The sequence below is a fragment of the Pseudopipra pipra genome, chromosome 3 (assembly GCF_036250125.1).
Source record: "Pseudopipra pipra isolate bDixPip1 chromosome 3, bDixPip1.hap1, whole genome shotgun sequence".
Classification (NCBI taxonomy): domain Eukaryota; kingdom Metazoa; phylum Chordata; class Aves; order Passeriformes; family Pipridae; genus Pseudopipra; species Pseudopipra pipra.
In genome coordinates, this window is record NC_087551.1 from 87151416 (window position 1) to 87169749 (window position 18334).

Genomic DNA, 18334 nt, shown 5'->3' on the forward strand with positions numbered 1-18334 from the left:
TGAAGTTAACCTTTCTGAAGTTAAGAAAGGAGCAGTAAGATTGTCAAGAAGTACATAAACCAGTATTTTTTATATCCCAGAATCATAAAGGTCAGAAAAGACCTCCAAGATCGAGTCCAACCTTCAACCGAACGCCATCATGTCAATTAAACCATAGCACCAAGTGCCGAGTCCATTTGTTTGTTGGACACTTCCAGGGATGGTGACTCCATGACTTCTCTGGGCAGCCCGTTCCAATGACTGAGCATATTTTCAGTGAGGAAATTCTTCCTGAGCCCCACCTGGCTACAACTTCCTTTCAGGTGATTGTGTAGAGTGATAAGGTCACCCCTGAGCCTCCTTTTCTCCACGCTAAACAACCCCAGTTCCCTCAGCCACTTCTTATAAGACTTGTGCTCCAGACTTTTCACCAGCTTTGTTGCCCTTCTCTGGAAATGCTCCAGAACCTCAATGTCCTTCTTGTAGTGAAGGACCCGAAACTGGACACAGTACTCAAGGTTAGGCCTCACCAGCATCAAGTACAGATCTCTGGTCCTGCTGGCCCCATTATTTTTGACATCATTGGCCTTCTTGGCCAGGTGGGCACACTGCTGTCTCATGCTCAGTGGCTGTCGACCAGCACTCCCAGGCCTTTTCCGCCAGGCAACTTTCCAACCACTCTGTCCCAACCTGCAATGCTGCATGGGGTTGTTCTGGCTGAAGTGCAGGACCTGACCCTTGGCCTTATTGAACCTCATACAATTGGCCTCAATCCATGGATCCAGCTTGTCCAGATCTCTCTGCAGAGCCTTCCTACCTTCCAGCAGATCAACATTCCTGCCCAGTTTAGTGTCATCTGTGAACTTACTGAGCATGCACTCAATCCCCTCATCCAGATCATCAATAAAGACACAGACAGCTCTGTCTCAAAAGTAGACCAAAATCCTGTGTTTGTGAACATCAATCCACTGCCACTACAAGAAATAAAGAAGTAGGACTGGGCCCTGGTTACCTTATCTAATCACTCACAGAGTGACTCTCTTATCTATGCATGCTCTGTTTCCTTATACCACTTGCCAGTATTTTGATAGACCAGACCTTCATTACATTCAGCAGTGTATTTTTATACACTGTATAGTCTACAATTACATAGCCTGCTACACTCCAGGAAGCCTTTAGCCTTACTAGCCAATTAACCAAGGTATGTTTACTCTTCTGTTCCACTAATTGCAGATAGACTCCCCACCTTGAAGACAATTATTTTCCACTGCAAATTAGATCCGCAAGTTATGCTTCTGTCTTCTAGTTGTGATTTTATTAACCACAGGCTGAAACGGTATAGTTTTTCATGCATCTATCAGTATAAAGGTCAGAACTATTGGTTGTATGACCCCTAACAGAATTCATGTAGGCAGCATGACAGACTAAAACCACAAACAGAGCGAATGCATTTTTAACTTTTTTTTCTTAATGACATTTTGTTTTCCTTCTGCAAATCTCAAAGTATATCATACCAGAAGAACAACTTCGTAAGGTGGTGAACACTAGCGGTACAATGGTCCTAAAACCTCAGAGAATATTGCAGTCAGCTCCGTCATGGTCGGCACTACTCAACAAAGGATTTGTTTGCTCCCAGAGGTCAACAGTGAGTCAATCTTATTGATCACAGCAGTAATGTGCCCTCCATCCACACCCCACATCCTTCCCCTCTTAACACAAAACACCCCACTGCAAAGCTCCCACTGCAAAGTTAGGAACTAACAAGTACTGGTATAAGGAAGGTTCAAATTAAACAGCTTTCTACCTGTTTGCTCTACTATTCCAGACTTTAACCTGCTGGTTCATTCAGTTTTTTGAAATGACATTGATAAATGTCAATGTATCACCTTTAGGCCAAACTGCTGAATGCAGCAGGGTTCATTGACTCTTGGGTGGTTTTTGAATCCACGCAATGAGGATTTCTTTGTAAAATGAATGGGAGAACAGAACCAGAGGTGATCACAGGCACATATGTGCTTTATTTAGAGGTACTATGCTTAGCATGATAAATACTGCTAATTGGCTGGGAGACTAAACGGAAAAGAAATCAGACTTGAGAAGTCTCCTTTCCCATCTTAGTAGCAATAATAGCCTTAATGCATCAGGTCAGGAACAGAAGAGCAGTTTTCCAAATAAATGCTATGAAACTCCCTACATTGGTAACATAACACTAAAATTTGACAATTGTTCCATATACTCAGCAAGTGTATAGGATCAGCAAAAATTTGTGATTAATTCTGAACACTGCAGCCATCCTTCTAGGCTCACCTGGACTATAGAAACTAACATGACTTAACTTTTTTTCCACCCTAAGATACAGCTTGTATCAAAAGTGAAATACGCACTGGAGGGGAGCAATATACTGTCAAGGAATTTACTTAATTTCAACCGACTGTGTAAATAAGCCCTCCCAGAACTGAACCCTTTTCAGCCAGGTACTGCAGTCCTAGAACAGCGCTGCCTGTCTTAACAAACTGTTTCAGATCTCATATTTAAGAGTGTGCTGTGAGGTAGGATGCTGGGTTAGGACGCTTCCATCCTAACCTGTGGATTCTAAGCATCTTCCTCTCACACTGCATTCCCTGAACTCATTTCCTATCCCCCTGTCTTTCTGGGCAATTGGCAATAATTTATTCAAGTTGCCCCCTCTATTAGCACAAGGAAAACACATTCCTAGACATGTCCTAATTCAGCACCTCAAAAAAAATTTAGGGAATGGAGTGTGAAGGGAAAATATCTGATATGCTGACTTTTATTATTAGGAAATCCCCAATCTACACAAACAATAGTGTCACGGTAAGCATTAGAGAAAAATTCAGAACAGGTCCAAAGGAAGGAGCACTGACTGGCCTCTCCTAGGGACTCACCAATGTCAGGTCCCTCTCTCTTCACAATTAACAAAGTTTCAGGTACGACTGTTGTCAAAGAATACAGTGACAGCATATTGGTGAATTCATACCCTCCTACTGATGACTGCAAGGATGAATCCACCACACAGGATTCTGTCCATCAGCAGTGACGTACACACATGAATGGAAAAATCCTTGTCAGACTACATACATGACTTTTATTTTTTGATAAGGGGAACAGGCAATATGGAATGCTAGCAGGGCTGAGTAGGCATGTGCTTCCCAGACGGGTAAACTGTGTTCCATAGAGTTGATGAGGTGACCCCAAAGTGAGACAGCTGTAAGCTGCCTGGCAGAAAGCCCACATGCAGAACCAAGCACTGTGCATAGGGAAATTCCTTTTAAGGATTAACATAATACATATAGTACTATTTAAGAAAGATAATCCAAAGACAAAGATTTGAAAGAAAGAATTCAACTGATATTTTACCTTTTCTCCTTTTTCTCCTTTCTGGCCTGGCAAACCAGATACTCCTGGCAATCCTGCTTCTCCCTTATTTTTAAAGAAATAAAAAAGGCAATAAAGCAGATCTAAAATATATTTGGTTCAGTTTCCTGTCTTTGTCACAAAAGCCTAACAAAAGCAAATGACTCAATAAATACAGTGCAACACCCAGGAGAAGGATTAAAAGAAAACAAACATTATGTAGAATATAATTTATTCTCAAATCAAAACATTTACACTAAATATAATGCCTAAATATAATTCTCATTTTTACCATGGTACTTTTTGGCTGTATATTCAAACAGCCAAACCATATAGACATCTCTAACTTTAAATTAAATAAATCTAAAATTTACTGCTTTTTAACTGGGAAATACAATGTAAGTACATTACAACCCTACAAACCCATAAGATTTTTTCATAACTAAAAAAAAAAAAGGCCACTATTCTTTATACCTAGCAGGATTAAACAGCATCATGCACCAAAAATCAATAGGAAAACTTCATACTTTGTTTGGAAAGCAGTGGCATCTCTCTCTAGATTCTTGCTGCATTCCTGGAAGCGTGTATATTTTGCTGTCATGAGCAGTTGCTGGTGACAACGTTGTAGGAAATAACCTTTCCTCACGTGGGCACTAAAATAAAAAGATTTTTTGATTTTTGGTCCACTTTAGTTAATAGATAAATAGGATCAAAACACTAGTTTTATTAAAACCGCCTGTTTTAATACTCCTGTACACACCATATTATGAAAAGCCACAACAATTGCCAAATAGAGAAAAGAGCTGTAATAAAATGAATTCTAGATATTCTGATCCTTCTGTTCTGAAGTCAATGCCAGTTAAAACTGATAAGACTGTCCCAATTTCTTCCAAAAAAGCCTAGAGAGAGCAATAAAATGTCTCAAAATGAGGAGTAGTGAAACAGAAAATGCCCACAGGGAAAAAAAAAAAAGACAGTACCTCTCAGTCTCATCCTGTCCTTCCCCCCACCCCAAAATGCAAAATGTAAGAGTGAGTGCAAAGGAAAATTCCATAATTTTTTTTTAATGAAATACTTCAGGCATACATAGTTTGGAAAGAAACTATAAGAGCCCTGAAGCCAATATTCACCTGTCTTTAACTCCTGAGAGCTGAGCCAACCTCGAGATATACTACAGGACAAGCCAACAGAACCTGATAAATTTCAGAAGCTCTCATTAAGATGTAATGAGGTTTCCTTCAAGCCTTCTGTCAAAGAAATTCCCAAAGGATTTACTACTTAGAAATTTGTATCTAAGTATAAATTCCTTCCCTTCCATTACTGAAAATGTAGCCCTTATAACTGGTAAGGAAGTCATGAAACAATAAATCAGAAATCGTAATGCTGGTTTCAGTATGGAAGTCATTAACAAGTAGCCCACCATCTTTTTACATCTTAAACATAAGACATAGAAATGAAACTGATGGTGTTTTTAGCTATATAGCTGAATCAATGTTTAAGATGTTATTAATAAAGCCTATTGTTGAGCTTTTTGTGTTCATATGATTAGGGTTTGTTTTGCTCGTGCTTTTTTGCTACTGTTTCATAACTGATAAATAAATTGTATTTCCATGCACAAAGTGGAATCTACAGAAATTTCATTCATTTCACTTTTCCATGAGCTTATACATTCAAGAGAACGCCTGCACTATTACCAGGAACATATTTAGAAATATATTTGAACAAAAAATTACTATTTAAAATTACAATTTCCCCCAGAAATTAGATCCAGTCCCTTCCGTGCTTCTGAGTACCCATCAGTGGTCAGTTCCCACAGTGTTCTGCTCCTCTGTTCTTTACCAGCTTTCTCTCTCCTTTCCAGGTATGCTTTTCTCCTATCTCTTTTTTTGAATGGAATCAATCAGTCCTTCTGTATCATGTGGGGGATTTTTGCTGACTACAGGCTCACTGGTGATGGTACTCCCCGCTGTCTCAGATGAGCCTGATCTTACCAACTACTTACAATTAGTACAACCAATATTTTAACATTTTTCCTTTTTGAGTTTTTTTGTGGTTTTGTTTTCTTTTTCTTTTTCAAATGGGCTAGATTGCAGGTGTAACTGTTTTGCTCAACGTCAAGCATTTCTATAATTCTAGTGTCTTCCAGTTTACACCGATTTTGTCTATCAAAATGAGAGGGAAAAGTGAACCATTTAAACTAAATTAGCACTTTCCCTTAAACAACATATACATCTCAGCACGTGCGTTACAAAGAAGAAAGTATTTCTTAAAATTATCAAGGTTGGAAGAGAACTCCATGACCATGAAGTCCAACCATCAATCTAGCACTATAACTTGCCAGTTATGAAACACCCATTCCTCCATCTTAGTGTATTGAAATAAGGAAAATGCCCAACGCCTTCCTATTTTCCTCCTACTGTCATGCAGACTCCTCCGTGGGCTTTGTTTATATCATCTGTGTAAAGGTCAAATGCACACAAGTACCCCCAAATACCAAGCAGTGGAAGGATTTAGGAGAATTTATTTCCAAAGGAGAGAACACAACAAATCCGCAACAGGCTTAAGAAAGACACACACCCCATTCTTCTCAGGGCTTTTGTCATCCTTGCCCCCCCTCGCCTCCCTCCTGCCCGCTGCAGGGCCTTCAGACACGTCTGCAAGAACTTCTCTTATGCCCAGGAGTCAGCTCCTTCAGAATGCAGGAGGAGAAAACATCTAAAATTGTCTCTGGGAAACATGCCTTCTTCCAGACAGGAAAGCTTCCTTAAGCAAAAAACCATAATCTCCTTGCAGTAACATCTTCCAGAAGGGTCTTCTACACTTACATCCGTAATGCTTCACAAGATGCAACCTTACTGAAACGGCCTCTGTTGTTTGAAACCATCCTCAAGTCACCTCAGTGATTTGTTTCCTACTCTCTGAGGCTTCCTCAGTTACTAATTAGCTATTAAATCAACGTTAAGAAATGAATTTAAAAAGCACTAGCAGCCCCTAGTGCCTTTTACTGATGTCCCACTGTGCCATTTAGTTAGGCAGCAAGAAACTATGTACGGTGGCTCTAGATATGGGATTCATTTTTAGAAGGTAATTTAACTAACACCTCTATTGAAAGTTATTTACAACTTTTTAGCAAGAAACAACAAAGCAATTTCTTTTGTATTAACATTTTAATTTTAACAGACAACTTACCAAGTCTGCAGATATTTCACAACATGTATCTTCTGTTGCAAGTTTTGGATTACAATAAACTGCTATGTGGTGAAGTTCAATCTATTAAGAAATACAAAAGAAATTAATATGAGATGTAAAAAATTCTGTGTTACAGCATGCTTTTTCTTATCTTGGCATAATAAACTTTCTCTTTGAAACACTGCATATTTCTGAAATGCTAGAAAGAGACAAATCCAAAACAATTACACAGCTCCTCATTCAAGGAGCAAATTATGCAGTCTATTACCTTGATGTAAATCACATTTTAGATTTTATTTATTTTCATGTAAGTTGCATTCGTCTGTATCGATCTTGGTATGTTACACAGGCATTTTACCCCTCTAGGCATTTTACCCCTCTAGACATCCTCTGTAAACATTCTTTTCAGGAATGTAATTTTCCTCTGCAGGGAACTGGAGAAAAGGTTTGATAAGCTCTCTATTGCACACATCATTTTCTGCTTTGGACAGACCTTTGCCTGGACATTGCCACTAAATCACCCGAAGAGCAAAAGATCACAAATTCTGTACGTAAAGCTTTACTTCAGAGATTTTGGGTGGACTGGTGAGATGAAAAGCATCTAAATTTAACTAGCTAATCTTGTCTTCATATGCCTCTTTCTGCTTTGGTTTTATATCCTCTTCATTTCCCTCTTGCACTTGGTATTGAGAAGAGTGACTGTTGATATAGGATCCACTCTGCTGCCTTCATCAGCTTTAAGCCCATAATGTTTTCCTGCAAATGTGTAAGTCCCAATAGACAACTTCCACTCAGAATTATCCAGCTTGTCCACGCAATCAAAAAAAAAGATCTGCTCTTTCTTCATGCTATTTGGAAATGAGGAGATTGTACACACATTTCAAACAACGTTGAACTCAAGCCTTAGAAAATAAAACTAAACATGAGCTTGGCCCCATGAAATACAAGCTCCAAGTCCAGGCCAAATTGCTTAGAGCCTCACAAGAATGACTCCTCCCGCAATGTTAGCTTGCAGTTACAATGTGCTATTTTCATCTGGAACCCTAGAGTGTACATAGTATAGCTGAAGTTTTCAGATGGTCACTATAAACTCTAAAGCAGATGTTTTAAACCTGGTAGCTGGATGTCAGTGTACTTAAAACAAACTGACATTTCCTGAAGATTAGAAATTATTTGCTGTGAGCTCTCTGCATGAGGAAACAGAAGAGAGCATCTCTGGGACAAAACACAGCCCAGAATATTATGGGGTTGCCTTGGGTAATTCTTGCACCTAAGGCTGCAGGAAACACACCTCCAGCCACTTCGTAATCCCTCTCATTTGGATAGGGGAGTGACAACCATGAACAACGTGCCCCTATTTCTACATAGGTGAATTAACCCGAAACACCTTGATACCGAGGTAATCCTTAATTATTTTGTGTCTCCCCTCTGTCAAAGAAACAGCATGTAACGGATGACTGATACAAACTTACAAATTAATCTCACAAAAATGAAAGAAAAAGATTACCACTGTAAGTTATCTTTAAACATAGTAATAATATGTCCACGGTACCTAGGGGGTTCATTCTGCAAAGTAAATACAGAAAAACAGACTCCTTAAACCAGGACTGAGTTTTATGTAGTTACTTAGGCGACAGGTTTGCCTAAGCAGATGCTACAGCACTGAATACTATTTTGAGGAAAAGACTTGAGGACCTCAAATTAAAAATACACATTCAAAAGTAATGACTGGTTTTGAACCTTTTATCTACATGATTCTTTACAACTGTGCTAGTAAAAGCATGGTTAAAACATGATTTCAAGTTATCTCTTTTTTTTTCATACTACTCACATCTACAGGCTTATCATCTGCAGCACGAGAAGCAATCAGTGTCCTTCCCTGCAAGTCAATGGTGAATTTTTCATCAGTCTGCTTTCTCTCAATTAAATTACAATCCAAATAGAGCGAAATGATCCCTGACTGCACACTAATACCAAGCTTATGCCACTGCCGATCAAACAACGGGTAAATTTCTCGACTCTTAAAAGTGTAGTGCAGTATATTTCCCTGAGCGGATTTGGTCATATACTCCACCACCTTTTTTGTACCATCCAGAAGGACAGAGATCTGAAAGTAAAATAAAATAAAAGAAGTGGTCATTAAAAATTTATAAGAAACAAGCACATGCATAAACTATATATAATAAAAATACTTCAACTATATAGACTGGGCAAGAATTACGAAGCATTTTTCTATGTAGCTTGGTGAGTACTTATCAGCTATAAATCATAACATGCATTTTATCCTACTTTTCAGTCTTAACTGAATAGATTTTGCTAAATTTCTGTCATTCCTCAAAGAAATCATCAATTACTTCAGAGCAATCTGTTCCTTATAAACTGAAGCTAAATCCAGTAGTGAAACATCCACTATTAAATGTGTCATATTATATGGGGAAAAAAAAAGAAATTTATTGAAAAAAAATAAAAAATGACTCTAACCTCAGGTGTGTCATACTGATTTAAAACTTGCCATATATACCAACGTTCTTTCTTGGTATTTCGCCGAACACGGAATGCAGCAACTAGAGAGTATTCTTCAGGAAGCCCATTTGGAAATACTTGCCTGCAACAGGAGGGAGGAAAAAGATTTCTTGATATTCTTATACAAACAAGCACTGCTTAAAAAGAATGAATAGAAATAATACTCGGTGAAAACAAGAAGCCAAACACTTGCTCACACTCATATAAATTCACGGGCCTCAGCAATCAGAAGTGCTTCTCCTCAAAGTACAATTCAGTCTATTTATAAGAGTAAATGACTGAATATTTTGTTCATTAATTTTTGTTCTAACATCTGTGATTAATATAAATAGGAGTCTTAAAAGAACTGCTGCAAAATGAATGCCACACATAAACATATTTTAAAATACTGGCTTTCCCAATTTATTTCTTGGGATATTTGAACAAGTTTTGTAGAGGATTTTTGTAATAATCCCCATCCTTGGAGACTTTCAAAACACAGCTGGACAGGGCTCATAATAACCTGATCTAGCTTTCAAGTTGGTCCTGCTTTGAGCTGGGATTTGATCCAGTGACCTCCATGGGCAATGACTCGGACATCATGAGTATCAGAACAGCTGGACTTTAGCAAGCTCAAAAAAGAATAAGGAATGCATTTTAGACTGAATAACTTGCTGCTGTTTGATTTTGTTATTCCTTTCTTACCTAAGATACACCAATGTCTCTAAAAAAAATTGTCTGACCTATATCACAGAATGCACTGTAACACCACTTCTATAAACTATTTGAAAAGTTTGTATTTCTCAAAAAATGAAATTAGTGTTTACTTCGACTCTATGGACTTTGGTAACCATTAAACATACACTAATTCTGTACTAAATAAGTTAGGATGGTGCAATCAGCTTTTTTCATTTGAAGCTTCTGCATTTCAAATTATTTCTTTTCTAAGACAGAGGTGAGACAAATGAAAACGACAGATGCAAATTCTACACACTGGAGTAGCTTAAGTGTTCACATTGTCATTTGCTGAAAACTTCAGGATTGCCCAGCTAGCCATAATGCAAAAAGCATTCCCTGGAGCAGAGTTCAAGAAACCTGAGGACCCCATGCAGCAGAAAAATTTCTTCAAATCTGTTTCCCATGGTCACACAAAGTAAATGGCTTAGTTCTAAAAAACTGTAAATGGGCATATAATTACACAGTAATGTGCTATAAAGCTTTATTAAAAACAAAACAAAACAATAACAAAGGCGGGGGAAAGAAGGAGCACAGCATTACAGCCAACAAGACAATAACCCCACAACCCTCCTGAAAATTGTTGTACTTAGGATCTTAGGAAAAATGCCTCCTGTGCAGAGAAGCCTGCTCTAAATCCTGCTAAAGAGCTTCTTTATGGACTAACACCTATTTAAGTCCCTTACGTGGGAATCACACTTCTTCGGCTTATTTCCCACAGCTGATTCCTTTTTTATCCCAGGATCAAATTGGCTGCTCTCCCACATTGTTAGTAGACCCATATGATGTTGTACAGCTATAGATGTTTGAACGTCAAAAGGCAAGGCAAAAGTGAATAGGCTTGGCAAGACTTAGATCTTTATTTTGTACTATGTATTTTAAATATAGCATAAAGAATATGTTCTATGATTTATAAAAAAATACCTTCAGTAATACATGAATGTGTCTCTGCAGAACAATAAACTATCTGGATGTGGGATCAGCCCTATGATTTATTGCACCCCAGGCAAGCTAAGGTGATGGTATCTCAGGTTTACAGCTGTAAACTAGACAGGACATCTGACAGCAGGAGCATCTGATTAGCTTTCAAAAAATCAGTTAACTTTCCCAGCTAAGTTCCATATTGGGAGACACAGGGGAGTTCACATTAATAGGCAAAGGACAGACAATTGTGGAAGAGAAATGATAAGAAGTCTTCAAATGAAAGGAGGGGAAACCATGATTAGTATGATAAATCTAGAAAACAAATGGAAGTAGTTTTTGGACATAGTAGCACTCTTTTCTACACACACACACACACACACAACCCGACCCCCACCACTTCATTGCTTTTTACTGTAAGCCTTTCTAACACTTCCAGAGCCATCTAGATGTATGACTATTAAGTCTTCTGAATGTGTTTGTTTCAGAATTTTTTCAAATAAGTTTGATTGTGTGAGTACACATGGTATAAAATTACTTTCCTTAACTGTTTATCAAATCATCCAGGAAACAAAATGTTAAGATATGGGCCAGCATTATGAAAAAGGGGAGGAGTTCACTCTAACTTCTCTTAGCTTTGAACTGACAAAGAAAACCATATTGGGAGTAATGAAAAAAGCACACGAGATCAAATTAATTCCTAATGGCATTACACTGATTTCAGTGAAGTCAACAAAGGAGGGAAAATTTCAGTAGAACTGGACCAAGGATAAATTCAGTTAGATTCACAAGGTAACTTAGGTAGGAAAGTATCTCTGAAGGCCAATGGATCTAAATCCCTGCTCAAAGCAGGGCCAACCTGAAAATTATATCCAACTACTGTAAGTCCTGTCCAGCTGAGTTTTGGAAATCTCAAGAATGGAGAGTATTCCACAACGCCTTGGAAAACCTTTACCAGTGTCTGGCCAACAAGCAACACAAATTTGATATACAAGTGCTGTATACCAGAAACATAACAGAAACAGTATCTTTATTTTGAGAGTAATTATCATTGTTACCTATATGAACATCCCCTGGTGACCAAAAAGTCATTAAAAGATGCTTTAAAGTATACATTTAACTTTCAACCCTTCCAGGCAGATGGTGAGCATGAAAAGGAACAAAATGATGGGATGAAATATTCAGAAAACTAGCACACTATCTACTACCATACACAATCTCCCCTATGCTCCTGTTCCCTGAATGGCTTAAAGTGAGTGTAATAGAACAAAAAAGCATGCATCAAGCATTGAAGTGACTTGGGTACAGATGATAAGTAAGATACTTTAGTGATATTTAAGTATTACTGCCATGGTATCTTCTACTCTGTAAAGCTAATTTAAAAGTTCCTCAAAGATAGGCAAAGTATGTCCGTGTTTTAAACAACAGGTATACAATGACATCTGATGGGAAAAAGAAATGAACGGGAACAGAAACATGAACATAAAACCTCATATCGCAACATGAGAAAAGTCAAGCCAAAAGTTTACGGAATACTGGCTGCCGCATGAGAGGAGCCCCAAAGAGGAGATACAAGGACTCTCTGAAACAACATCTCAGCCTTGGCCATATTGATCACCATAACTGGTCTACTCTGGCCTCCAATTGGGAGGCCTGGAGACACACCATCTATAATGCTGCTGATGCCTTTGAGAAAGCACGCAGGATCACTCTCGAGGAGAAAAGACAACGCAGAAAGAATTGTGCCTTGCAGAATTTACCACCTAAGGAGTCTTTCTGCTGTGCCTTTTGCAATCGGACGTGCCTGTCTCATATTGGCCTTTTTAGCCACCAACGCGCTTGTGACAAACGTGGGTAGAGCCCTTTCCTGAATCTTTGTTTGCAAAGCCTGGCCATGATGACTGAATTTGAAATTCAGAAGACCTTTGAATGTTTAGTATACTGTTTCACCTGATCACATCTACCAACATTTAAAACTTCAGAAAACTAATGAGATGTTATGTACAGGATGAAAGCAATAAATAAACAGCAGTAAGTGTTAATGAAAAATACAAAAGCAAGTTGGTCCACACGTCTACAGCTGAACAAATACTCCATCGATAAGTATTTACCCTTTCCACGTGGCACAGGGAAAGAACAACAGGAAAAGGAGAGAGAAAAAGGGTGAAGGAAACCTATACCAAGCTCATTTTGAAGTCTACAGATGTACACACAGCACAAACAGAACACAAACTTCAGGTAGTACATCATGGTGTCTACACCAAAAGTAGTAAGAGAGATGACAGGTCTTAAGCAAGTTCTAATGTTACAGAAATGTGGGTAGCAACTAGTAAGTGTGTAAATTCATCCATAAAGACAAGAAGAAAGAATTTACAAATTAACACAGAAAAGTAGATGCCCAGGATATCCTGGGTATCTGATCCCTCCACTAGATGCCTTTTTGGACTTTTTTGGACAACAGTATCTGAACCAAATTACATAATCAGACTGGGGAGCAAAAACACAGCTCTGAGATTTTTGTGAAAAGGAAATACCCTTTTCAGTGGTACAATAGTCAAGTTCTCTCATTCTTGTTAAATTTCCTTAGATTAGGACAATCCAAATCAGACAGCCTTCCCAGATGACTGCTCAAACAAACCTTTAAGGTTATTAAAAATATTCTCTCTTCCTCTTCTGCACTCAAAACACTCATGACTACTGTGGTTTGTGTTGGCTTCAATGCTGTCCAAGCTTACTATGTGTGATTTAAGCACAGTCTATGGCTTAGGCACCTCCAGGGACATGGACAACGTTCAGGCACCTCTACTCACATCTTGAAGTCACAATGAAACTTGAGTGAGAGTTACATGCCTGTCTGCTTAAGCCATGGTGCTTCTAGTTTCCGCAGAATTTATGCCCAGATGCCGGAGGAAATTAGTTGCCCAAAATTATTCATTTTAGGTGCCACTAGGGGATAGATGGTGCTTGAGAGTGGGCAATTTGAATAATTCTCAGACTGAGGAGTCCAAAGTCTGACTAAATTATACTTTAGGTGGAATTTAAACAGTTTGATTTTTTCCCTCTGTCCATATTGTTACTAGTATATATAAAAAAAGTAAAGTAGATGAATGGAGCACTGTGTTCTCAAAGCAAAGCACGCCCTTGGTGGAAACTGCTGAAAACAATAGCAGGAATTAAAGCACATAAACTGAATACAGAGGTTTGAATTTACACCACCCTGGCCAGCTGGGTTGAGGTGTACTGTAAATTACGGAGGCCGCAGCTGGCAAATTGAGGACACTACTGATAACCAGCAGGAAGATTCCTAGCAATACAAGGTTTTAGATTTTACAAAGATATGTTAGAAATCCATACATTCAGGTATTTCTTCATGTTTCACTGGTTGAAACATGAGGCAGATGGAGCCAGAATGGTAATAAATACACACTAATGTTCCCGTAACAACTGTGTGTCACTCTATCAAAGCATATATATACACAGAATTGCAAAGTCTTTTGTTGGGTTCTCCTCTTTTTTACTGGATTAAATGTAGTCATAATTTTTCCTAAAAACAGGTGTACATTACGAGGTTACTAGAAGAGCAGTGACAGGAATTTTGCATGAACTTTAACATTATATTTGTGCACACTTTCCAGTATTTATAATGGTAAAGTATACAATAATTTTTGGCAAAATATTTGATTATTCATTTGTTTCCTCAAAAGTTCGGAAAATTTCTGAAACGCAGATACCAGATGGAACTGCTAGTGCTACCATACTAAAAGAAGTAATTATGAATGAATTAACTATGTATTCACTGTGCTATAAACAGTTTTAGTTCTATCTTTGTAAAGCAGCATTGAGTTACCCATATCAAATTTAGTAAGGCAATCCTTTATTTACCTTTTGTTTTTATTTTTAAAAAAAGCACTAATGGGAAAGCAGCATCTATTTTTAAATCTTATGAACTCTAATTGTTCCATATCGAATGAGAATACACTACAGTATATGATAAACTTCCGTATTTACAAGTATCAATGAAGCCTCCAACTTGCTGTATGTCTTCCAAGAAGAGAAAGATGAGCCAACTTACATTTCCTGAGAGTGAAACTAGAGATGTTTAGAGTTTATGGCAAGATACATCTTTTCCAGCTGACATATACCATTACCTGGTATATGTCACTTGTAACATGACAATGCTACAATCATTTGGTGACCAGAGCTCAAGGAGTTAGCTTAAACAACTTTCCTATGTTGGGTAATAATTTCTTTAGTACTACGCTGATAGAGGCATTGACATGCTAACCTTTTTGTGCTTGCAAAGGGATTTAAACTCAGATCTATCACGAATAAAAAAGCAAAGCTCAGGTGACCAAATAAAAAAATCTCCACATTATTCTCAATATTTCTACATTAAATTACTAGGTTTTTGATTCTCAGTTTTTACCTAACTTGACTGGTACAACAGGAGAAGGGGAAATAACTAACTAGAACAATTTACCAATCTGTGGGTAGAAAGGGTTTTTTAAATTCTTTTCAAATAAAAGTTAAGAGCAGCTGTCTGTTCTGTCAGGATAAGAAATAATTTCCTTCCCATCCATCTTCCTCAAATCACGTTAAGATGCATTATACAGCTTCATGTTACATTAGGCCTCAAGTTGTTTTCATACGACACATTATATGATGCAACTCAAGGGAAACTATTCAGACAGCTTAAGAGTTATTAATTACTTAGGGAGAGCTCAACCCACTCATGAAATGTACTGCTGAAAGCAAAGCTGCAGATTATTTTAACATTGAGAAGAGGGATTTACTTAATATTTCATACACTTCGGCATGTCTCTGCTTTCATTTACTGAACAAGTATAGATTAGCTGAAGCTCACAATATACAGGTTGTTTATGAATTTTTTGGGGGTGAAAGTCAATGTTATTGCTATCAAAATTTTAAAGGGCATTTGTAAAAAGATTGGTTTGAAAGAGGAGTAGAAATACCAAAACTGTTATGCCATGCAGAGTACCTTTACCCCAAGGTTTCCAGCAGTATTCTGTTTCCTTATTTAAAGGTATTAATAGTGAATTCCTGGTCCTAATGAAGTCAAAGGCCAGCCTTTCATTGCTGTTAAAGATGTCAGACTAACAAAACTGTCTGCTTTTCAAGTTTAGCCAATTTCTGCGCATTTTAACTTTTCTGGGGGAAAAAAAGATCAGTTAATCAACATTAAGAATTTTGGAGTCTTATCTGGTGGAAGGCAGCTTTCAGTGCTTTTAATAAAGATACACACTTGCCTTGCTCAGTTTGGATATTTGTTTTATGAACCAAACAGGTCTCAGAACAATCAGTGAACTTTACTACCTGGAAAATAAAAACAGCCCCAGCAAAGACCAAAGGCTCCCAAAACCACAAATGTGTGATTTCAGCACAGAGTCACTCACTCTTCATCTCTCTCTTTTAATAAGGAATGTATTTTAAAACATAAAATATGTCAAAATGGGTTCAGAAATTAGCAAGTGTACCACATTAGAAAGTACTGTATTCAAACAGCATGTTTCCCCTTCCAAAACATCGTAGTATGAATGTTGCACAGTAAATTAATCATCTTTCCACACAGAGGCATATGGGGTGGCAAAGAATGACAGCCACAGCACCAGAGAACGTTTTGAAGGAAGACTAGTCAGGCACGAGGAGGGTCAGAGACTTACTACTTCGGCAAGTTAAAACTTTACTCAAAGTAATCTCATACTCCAAATGATCTTTTTCCATACCTGCACTGCTACAGATTTATGAAAACATAATGAAACAGAAGGTATACAAACAACAGATATAGTAGAGTAAGCTGCCTTTTTATGTACAAAGCTAGTAAAGGAAATGTATAAGGTACTAGAAAGATTTGGGTGGTCTCTGCAGTGTACAGGCATTGAGATGCTCCTTCAGACGCTTTTGAGCTCAACATCTAATGCCTGGTTACCTGTCACTCAGAAAGACTGAAGTCAATCTGAGTGATTCACTCAGGCCTTACGCTGAACACAAGTCTTGCAATAAGGCTGTTTCTTTTCCTCAGGAGGTGACCAGGGAACAAACAAGTTGAGAGACAGGGAAAACATAAGAAAAAGGTGGAACTCTAGTTCTTTCACAAAGGAGGAAAACATTTCCTCTTCATCTGCTTTCTCCGAATCATGCAATTGCACAACACTTTAGGGTGTCCCTCTGCCTCATGCTGCTCAAACCAGATTGGTTTTCCATGTGTTGGTATTACTTACTGACTGAGAACCATGCAAAGATTTTCTAATGCTACTGGAACAAAGTGACCAAAACCAGCTTGTGTTGCCCCAGTCTGCTTCTTCTAATGTATATTTTCAGTAACTGTGGCAGTCAGGTAATACTTCTGTAGTAGACACTGATGGATCAGTAATTGATACCTTCAATTCCATCTGCCCCTCCTCACATGGACATACGATAAGAAATCACTTTCCGTCTACTGTTTTTAGAGTTCTGTAAATACAGGGATGTTTCTCATAAAATGTGCTCTTTAACTGAGCATTTCTCCACATTCCATGGATGCTAAATCTGCTCATGCATCAAAATTTAAAAATGCCAATTAGCAGTATCTCCTTCCAGTACCAGCATCCATCTACACTGAAAATATAAAAATAACTCAAAAGAAAACCATCTCTCTTGAACTCCAGCATCTCCTGCTGGGAATCATGCCCTTCCTAGATATACACCTCATTCTACTTTCCGTTCTGTACTGACATGTAGAACTTCAGACGAATGGGCACGTCCCCCATTCCCATTTTTCTAACAGGTTTCTACTTCCGTGATTCACTGTAGGGACTGAAACTGGCCTGCACACGTGTCTTATTGCCCAGCATGAACACCCCAGGCTTACTCAGAACCACACTAGTAAACTGATTGCCTCTATAAAGAAACTTACTCAAGAGTCTGTCACATTCCTCACAAGCAATCCACCAAAAAAACCCAAAAACAAAACAAAACTTTGGTGGGTTTGCGATTCTCTCCTAAGACACAGTTTTTGTTCAAAATTTAAAACTAAGATGTGCCTAAAAGAATGGTAGAGATTTAAGTTTTCTTCAGCTCATTCAAGAATTGTGTCAAGCTTTTTGGTCTTGAGAGATTATGTAAAAATGCCCCTTTGCCGTCCTAAACATTGTAAAATCCAATTGTGGTACTTTTTCATAAATTGCAACCATCAAGAGGATGTGAACTTAAGTACTTTTAAAGGAACTTAAGGTGTTTCTTTCGACATCTACCCATGCTTTTATTTAGATATTTTATGAGCTGTTTTGTAACTCATGTGGTCCTTCTAGTTATCTCCCAGAAATCGAACAAAGGTCTAGTTAGTTTAGTATAGTCTGTTATTTGACAGACTCTGAAGTCAATGAGATATTAAGTTCTTATGCTAAACATGATTATCTACAGTGGAATGAAATTATTAGGCTGATCAAGAAACCTTCTGAAGATGTTAATGAAAAAAATAATCAGCGTAACCTCTGACAGCCAACTGGCACTGAAAATTGCTCTGTACACATTTTTACATGCTTCCCACCCTGAAGCAAGACCTATGGTACAGTATTAATTATTTGTATATCTCAGTGGTTTCTGTTGTCTGGAAAAGCCAAGAAAATGCCATGAT

At 38.0% G+C, this 18334-nt stretch overlaps 1 protein-coding gene across 7 annotated transcripts in view; it reads right to left on the bottom strand.

Moving 5' to 3' along the window:
* The window catches only part of COL19A1 (collagen type XIX alpha 1 chain), a 189124-nt gene that overhangs the window by 147099 nt on the left and 23691 nt on the right, over nucleotides 1-18334 (bottom strand). For all 7 annotated transcript variants that reach the window (XM_064650213.1, XM_064650211.1, XM_064650212.1 and 4 more), the window contains exons 5-9: nucleotides 9025-9148; nucleotides 8375-8650; nucleotides 6544-6624; nucleotides 3882-4007; nucleotides 3358-3420 (exon numbers count right to left, since the gene is read on the bottom strand). In XM_064650213.1, the coding sequence (XP_064506283.1) occupies nucleotides 3358-3420; nucleotides 3882-4007; nucleotides 6544-6624; nucleotides 8375-8650; nucleotides 9025-9148 (670 nt within the window). The remainder of the gene's footprint in view (nucleotides 1-3357; nucleotides 3421-3881; nucleotides 4008-6543; nucleotides 6625-8374; nucleotides 8651-9024; nucleotides 9149-18334) is intronic.